Raw genomic sequence first — 8,020 nt, 5'->3', positions numbered from 1 at the left:
GATCATTTTCATACCAAGGTGTGAAAATAGCTACTTACCGAGCATCTAAACCTATCACAACTTCACAACCTATCAGAACTCAGAACTAAACTCTTGTAAGAGCAGAAATCCACCAAAAGGTCATGGAATGGAGGGCAATGAAACAATTAGGTACAACATCTGCACAAGTATCAACGAAAGCAAAAATATAAACACAAGATGAACTCAGACTACAGAAAGACCACAAACGTCACGTCTGTGAAAAAATAATATTGAAATCTCATGTACAAGAGATGAAGCATATGTACATCTTCACCAGAAAAAACCTCAATTCTTCATCATCTGATCCTGAACATATTGCTAAGCGTAGTTCAAATCCCCTCCATTACCATTTTCTTGGCTTATATCTACCTTTCTGGAAAGGAACATACCAAAACTCACTGCATTTTGAAACTTCTTGATCCCCCAGCAGCTACAACAAGATAAATCACCCGGACACACACTGGAAACCCTTGCAGACGGCAAGCCAAGCAGCAAACAATACCACACAAACGAGAACATCAACAATGATGATGATCTTCACATGGCGCATCCAAAGTGACCGCGACGACTGCTGCCTCCGTAGCCTGGATTGGCTTGTGCTGCGCTCCAATGACATGCCGCCAACATCCTCTGGCTGCACATCAATTCTCAAACCTCTTGTGCCATGGTGCTCATCTTCGCCATCCCCCATAGGCATCCCCTTCTCCTTTGCCTTCTTCTTATCCTTCCTGCCACTGCCTTTTCCAAGAAGAGGCGCCTTCGACGATGTGCAGCCCGAGCTGCCATTCGACCCTCCCCTTTGCGCACCACCCTCAGGTACAAGTGCGGCACGGGGCATCTTCTCCAGTGAAGCAACCAGCCTCTGGACAGCCGGAACCAGCGTGTCATGGAACCCATTCCTATTCGTGTTCCTGAACTCATCCCGCACACGCTCCAGGAACTGCAAGGCACCAACATTCCCGACGCTCGGGTCGATGATGGCGAAAAAGGTGTGCCCGTCTGCCATCAGATAGCCGTAGCTCCTCGACCCCGAAGTGTGGATGTAATGCCGGTGGTAGGGAGGCACGTTCTCGAGGCAGAGCGCCGCGGTGGCCTCGGTCTGCGAGTCACCATCCTTGCTGCTGTAGCTGTATATGACCTTGTTCCCCTTGGCAATGCAGCAGTACACCGTGTTGTCGGCCGACGAGCTCATCCGCGGGTCCTCCTCTGCAACGTCAACCTCCAGGGGCTTGGCGCGCGACGACAGTAGCTTCACAGACCTGGATCGGCGAGAATTCATCAAAAGCCCCCGAAGAACGAAGCGACAGCTTCACCCTTCGTACGGACAACCTGCCCCGATTCCGAACCTCAAGAACCGGGGCCCTCTCCGACGAATCCAACCCACAAGGACGGAATCCGGCAGCGATTCACGCCGGTCCTCCTCTCCGGCGACCGGCGGCAGCTTCTTGGCAGGGGGCGGCGGGGAGGATCACGGATCAAGAACTGGAAAAATCAGCGGAGCGCGGTTAGTGTCCGCCGCAATTCGCGCGAGCCACTGCCTCTGCCCCCATTACTAGCCTAGAATCGCGCATCAAGGATGCGAGAAAGACCATTTCTTGATCACGGAAAATAAAGAAAGTGATCTGGGGAATAAATACCTGGATAAAAATGGCGTGGCCGGGTCGCGAGGGGAGGAGGGCGGATCAGAGGGGCGCTGTCCTGGATGGAGATTTGGACAGGGAGAGAATGAGACCGAGGAAGGCGAGGGGGGAGAGAGAGATCATATTATTGTCGGGGAAGACGGAGGGCGAAGACTTGGCCGGGGCGGAGGTGGGGTGGGGATTTGACTCGGCAACGAGGGGGAGGAGGAACGGTGGTGACGCGGTTTGAGAGGTTTGAGCGAGCATCGTGTCGTCTGCAGTGTGTGTGTGCGTTTCTTATTCTTTTTCTAGGAAATCGTCCAAAGCTGCTACTACTACCATGTAGCTTTCGGATCATTATTGAGGCGTACGAAAATGCATTAAAAGAATGGTATGTAGAGATGCAATTTGCCCAACTTGGGAATATGATATTTTCTTTTCAATTTTTAATCTTTCACAAATAGAGTCGAGTTTGTGATTTAGGTTGACTATCATTTAGATCAATACAATTTGGATCCGGATACAAAAATGTAATACTTTTTCAGTTTCATACATATTCTTTGAAAAGTCAAACTTAGCAAACTTGATCAAGTTTATGAAGAAAGCTATATATATCTACAATACCATACGTATACAATATGAAAATTTAACTCGCGGTGTATCCGATGATATGTATTTGGTATTCTAAATCAAACAATAAAAATTCTCTTTAAACATGGTCAAACTTTGCAAAGTGTGACTTTTGATAAATTCTATACACAATACACTATGGAACTGCGGAAGTACGTAAGATTCATATTATTTAAGAAAAAAACTATGATTTCACTTATAACGCATGCTTGGTTGGGTCTGATCCGCTTAACCGGAATCATTTTCTTCCTCCTCTCCCATTCCTTAGGCGACAAATGTGGTTGCGGCTGATCTACCACCTCACCTCAGATCGGCGGTGGTAAGACTATAGTGTCACCGTCGGCATGAAATAAGGTCTTCCCCTCACACCTCTTCGGTGGTGTTTCTTTCTATCGTTGGGAGGCGTGTGGAGAAAGATTCGTCCCCAAATCTGGTTCTTCAGATCTGACTTTTTCTTTTCTGGGTTTGTCTCGGTGGCACTGTCCTACGGAGCAGCCAACGTGATCGTACGCCTTGGTCCTCCAGCTTCAGTTATGCTCAATGAAGTTGTCTCGCAGCCTTGATGGGAAACACGTGAGATTTTTGTTCCCGACTCTGTCTGGTTGGACCGATGGTGTTCTACAGGCCTTCTCCGGCGTTTTCTTATTTGAAAGTGATGACTTATTTCGGAGATCACGGCTACCGACATATTCTGGTCTACATCAAGGCCACCGCTTCTATAATTTTTGTAAGGGTGTTTTATAAGGATATGTACTACTTAATATATGTCATTTGGCCTTTCTAGAAAGAAAAAGACACATGTTTTTGGTCTGTAATTATTGGTCAAACTTCATTAATATTGCATAGAATACCACTAAAAAGATCAAAAAGATCGACTAGAGGGATGAAGAGGAGCCTACGATCTTTTTTGCTTAACTTCGAAGAACCGACGCCTTCCTTTTTGAAACGGACGGTCAACCATCTCCATAACATTTCACCGAAAAACTGATGTCTTGAGATAAACTTGATAGCCATCATTAGTGCCACTATCATACTATCATCGACACCAAAATACATTTAGAACCTAGATGCACTTTCAGCCACGTTTGAATATATTTTGAAATGGAATGGGTATCATTTTTATTTATTTATTCTTGCAAGAAAACTTACCATCTATTCATCAACTGTAATGGTAGTAAAAAGAACACTAGAAATAATAAAAATTACATCCAGGTCAATTGACCACTTAGCGACGACTACAAGCACTGGAGCGAGCAGAAGGTGCGCCGTCGTCATTGCCCTCCTTCATGAGAGCCAGGCAAAACTCGTTATAGTAGACAGTCGGGAAGTCGTCGTGCTAAGGCCCACATCACCAACGCTCCAGAACAGCAACCACCGCCGATCAAGAGAAATGTAGATTAGAAGAATCCAACATATAGACACACGAACGTGGAAGGAACAAGACTGGATCCATGGAGATCCATCGAAGACCAATACCGACCGAATCCCATGAGATCCGCCAGAGACACACCTCCACACGTCTTCCAACGATAATGTACGCACCACCAAAATGGGACTAGACGGGGAGGAACTTATTCCAGCTACAGGAAGCCGCCGCTGTCTCGCCTCCCTGAATAGGACACAAACCCTAATTAACCCTAAAAAGAGCTAAAACGGAGCAGAGCCCTCCGACCGGCGAGGGCCTACGTCCACCGCGCCTCCATGGTCCTAAGGCCACCTGAGACGAGGCGGATCAGCGGCAGCGCCGGCGGGGGGGGGGGGGGGGGGGCGAGAATACGTTCGTCTTGGGAGGAGTTTCTTGCGAGGAGAGCTAGATGCGATCTGGTGTAGTAGGATCTGTTGACTTTTGGGTCATGTACGGAATGGGTATCATTAGTATTGCATACTCCCTCCGTTCCAAAATAGATGACTCAACTTTGTATTAACTTTAGTATAAAGTTGAGTCAAGTATAAAGTAAAATAGATGACTCAACTTTGTATTAACTTTAGTATAAAGTTGAGTCAAGTATAAAGTAAAATAGATGACTCAACTTTGTATTAACTTTAGTATAAAGTTGAGTCAAGTATAAAGTTGAGTCATCTATTTTGGAACGAAGGGAGTACAAAACAAGGTTTCCATGGTGTGACGACAATTTGTCAACTAAAGAATAAAGACATTCTGGGTTGTTAAAAAAAAGTTAGCAAATGGTCGTTCAAATTTATCAATGTAGTTAGCATGCTACTGAGGAGGCGGCCAACTTGTCGAACATGTTTTATTTTATTTTGTTTTCTTGCACGGAAAGGACAGAGGCCTAGCACAAACCTTCACAAAAACATCCTTACAGAAGTTTAAAAAATATATCTAAATATTTGGGGTGCCGAAGTCTTCTTCCTCCTGCATCTATTAATAATGCATCATGAACAAAGATCGTTGCCACATCTTAGACCTATGTCTCCATGGAGAAAAAATCGTTTAAATTCATCAGCTTGTAGAAATAACGGTTGAGAACTCGTCGATCTAGACCAGAAGATGCCAATGAACGCGATCTACGTAGAAAATTGACGCCCCAGAGGAAAAAATTGGAGAAGACATGTATATTGCCCCAGGTCTGGCGAGACTGAGGCGGGGAACACAACGCTCACATGCTACCCGGCAAGGCCGAACCTGGTCAAACTACCTGGTCGGAACTAGAGCCGAAGGACCACGATACGCAATGGCGCCAAAGCTCCGCAGTACAAAACCACATGTAGAAGAAAAGGCATGACTCGAAGAACTAGATCTAGTGACACACAACTCTCCACATGGCTCCCAACAATGCCAAGAAGCACCATCGCAAAGAGGATGATGCGGTGAGGACTTATTTTATGCCAACGGTCGTGCCATTGATGACTGTATTATTTACGCTTGTATGATGATGGAATTGTATGATGTATTGATCGGGTGTAATCGCACGTATATATGATGTACAACGGTGGACCACGACCTTGACTATACAAGAAACTAGGAGGTGGGCCCGATACACAATATGCACATAACACATATACTCAACACCCCCCCGGCAGTCGAAGCGGCGCAATTGCTGGCGCAGACTGGACCAGAACTCCTCGAATGACGTCGTAGGCAAGCCCTTGGTCATGATATCTGCAAATTGTTGGGATGTAGGAACGTGTAGAACACGAATATGGCCAAGAGCCACCTGATCCCGAACAAAATGAATATCTAACTCAATGTGCTTGGTACGATGATGATGAACCGGGTTGGCGGAGAGGTAGACGGCTGAGACATTGTCGCAATAGACCACTGTTGCCCTGTCGACAGGACACGAAAGCTCCTGGAGCAGCTGACGAAGCCAGGAGCAATCGGCGACGACATTGGCCACAACACGATACTCAGCCTCAGCGCTGGAACGGGAGACCGTAGGCTGCCACTTGGACGACCACGAGATAAGTGATGGTCCAAGGAAGACACAATAGCCCGAAGTGGAGCGACGGGTGTCGGGGCAGCCGGCCCAGTCAGCATAGGAGTATGAGGTGGGGACGGTGTCGGGGAGGCATGCAACGTGATGCCGAGATCCATAGTGCCACAAATATAGCGGAGAATCCGCTTGACAACGGCCCAATGAACGTCCTGAGGTGCATGCATATGAAGGCACTCCTGCTGAACTGCGTACTGGAGCTCCGGTTGAGTGAGGGTGAGGTACTGAAGAGCCCCAACGATGGACCGATAAAAAGCAGCATCCGAAGCAGGAGAACCGTCCATGGCAGAGAGCTTGGCCTTCGTGTCAACAGGCATGGCGGCAGGCTTGCAATTAAGCGTGCCAGACGGTCAAGAAGCTCGTGACCGTACTTCCGCTGGTGAAGGAAGAAGCCATCCGAACGGCGCACCACCTCAACACCGAGGAAGTAGTGCAAAGGACCCAAGTCCTTGAAGGCAAACTCAGCGCGAAGACGATCAGTGAGCTGACTAAGGAGGCCAGCCGTACATGCCGCCAGGATGATGTCGTCGACGTAGAGGAGCAGATATGCAGTGTCGGAGCCCTGGTGATAGACAAACAGCGACGCAACAGAGCGTGTAGAGCGGAACCCAAGCTGGTGAAGAAATGCCGCGATGCGCTGGTACCAGGCGCGAGGGGCCTGCTTGAGCCCATACAGGGACCGCGAAAGTAGACACGCATGGTCGGGATGTGTCGGATCAACGAACCGCGTGGGTTGCTGACAGAAGACCTGCTCCTCGAGATGACCGTGAAGGAAGGCGTTGGAGACGTCCATCTGGTGCACCGGCCAGGCGCGAGACACCGCAAGGTGGAGAACCGTGTGGATCGTCCCAGGCTTAACCACCAGAGCAAAAGTGTCGGTGAAGTCGACGCCATCATGCTGCCGAAAGCCACGAACAACCCAGCGCGCTTTATAGCGGTCAAGGGTACCATCGGGACGGAGCTTGTGTTTGAAGACCCACTTCCCGGTAATCACGTTAGCATGCCAGGGACGGGGAACAAGCTGCCACGTCCGATTGCGCTGCAAGGCGTCAAACTCCTCTTGCATCACAGCCATCCAGAGCGGGTCACGAAGTGCAGCTCGAACAGAGGATGGCAAAGGCGGCATCGTAGAGGTGGATGCCGTGTGGATGTACTCATCCGAATCATACCGTGAGCTCGGTCGAAAGACACCCGCACGAGCGCGGGTAACCGGACCAACCGCAGGTGGTGGAGGACCCGCGGCCACCGGTGAGGATGCACCAGAGGGCGTCGAGGCCGCGACCGAGGTCGACGGGTCAGCGGAGGACGATGTTGCAGGAGCCGAGTTCGTGGGCGGGGCCGATCCGCCGGGCGACATCGGCGATGAGGCAGCGGAGGTCGTCGGCGACGCCGAGCCGGCGGGAGAAGCCACAGGTGATGCCGAGCCGAAAGGCGGCGTCGAGGGGTCCGTGGGGCTGGGAAGCCCAGCGCCGGACCCGGAGGCAGCTGCGGGTGGGTGACGCGCCTCAAAGCCAGGGGCGGGCCGAGGGCGGCACGCGAGTGCCCGGGCGAGGGGCCGGTGATCCCACGCCATCAGCGACCGGCGATGGAGGGACGGCCGGAGGTACCTGTTGAAACGGGAACACATGCTCATCAAAGTAAACATGTCGGGAAGTGAACACACGAAGGGAGACAGGATCGTAGCACTGATAGCCCTTGGAGTTGGGAGGGTAGCCGATGAAGATGCATGCGACAGAGCGCGGTGCAAGTTTATGAAGATAAGTGTTGGCAGTGCTAGGATAACATAAACACCCAAAAATACGCAAACTAGCATAAGAGGGTGGCGTACCTAAGAGGAGGTGATGAGCCGCGTAGTTCCAACGCGGGCGACATGGCCGGAGATTAAGAAGGAGCGACGTGGTAGCGAGTGCATCCGGCAAGAAGCGAGGCGGCACGTTGGCATGAAACAGGAGCGTGCGAACGCAGTCATTGAGAGTGTGAAGGACGCGTTCGGCTCGACCGTTTTGTGGTGAAGTATACGGGCAAGTGAGATGAAAAACTGTGCCATGGTCCGACAGAAAAGTGCGGAAGGCAAGGTTGTCGAACTCTTTTCCATTGTCAGTCTGAAGAGCAAGAATGGGACGCACAAACTGCATGCTGACATAGGAGTAAAAAGCCGTCAAGTTGGAAAGCGCATCCGACTTTCGCCGCAAAGAAAAAGTCCACACATAATGAGAATAGTCATCAAGGATAACCAGATAATATAAGTAGCCCGAATTACTAGGAACTAGAGAGGTCCACACATCACTATGGATC

The 8,020-nt window shown here is 49.9% G+C and overlaps 1 protein-coding gene across 1 annotated transcript; it reads right to left on the bottom strand.

Annotated features, from left to right (window-relative positions):
* Window positions 1-210: 210 nt before the first annotated feature.
* LOC123167831 (phytolongin Phyl1.1) lies at window positions 211-1,913 on the bottom strand. Its single transcript, XM_044585691.1, has 2 exons — window positions 1,659-1,913; window positions 211-1,503 (listed from the first exon to the last, which is right to left on the bottom strand). Exon 2 carries the CDS (start codon window positions 1,298-1,300, stop codon window positions 467-469), a length of 834 nt encoding a protein of 277 aa, XP_044441626.1. The 5' UTR covers window positions 1,301-1,503; window positions 1,659-1,913; the 3' UTR covers window positions 211-466.
* Window positions 1,914-8,020: the final 6,107 nt, after the last annotated feature.

This window comes from Triticum aestivum, chromosome 7D, assembly GCF_018294505.1.
Source record: "Triticum aestivum cultivar Chinese Spring chromosome 7D, IWGSC CS RefSeq v2.1, whole genome shotgun sequence".
Lineage (NCBI taxonomy): Eukaryota > Viridiplantae > Streptophyta > Magnoliopsida > Poales > Poaceae > Triticum > Triticum aestivum.
Note: the sequence above shows the minus strand (reverse complement) of the source record. Positions and strands in the feature narration are given on the sequence as shown.

Excerpts from the sequence above, each read along its gene's own strand:
- LOC123167831 (XM_044585691.1), bottom strand. The coding sequence starts at position 1,300 with ATGAATTCTCGCCGATCCAGGTCTGTGAAGCTACTGTCGTCGCGCGCC.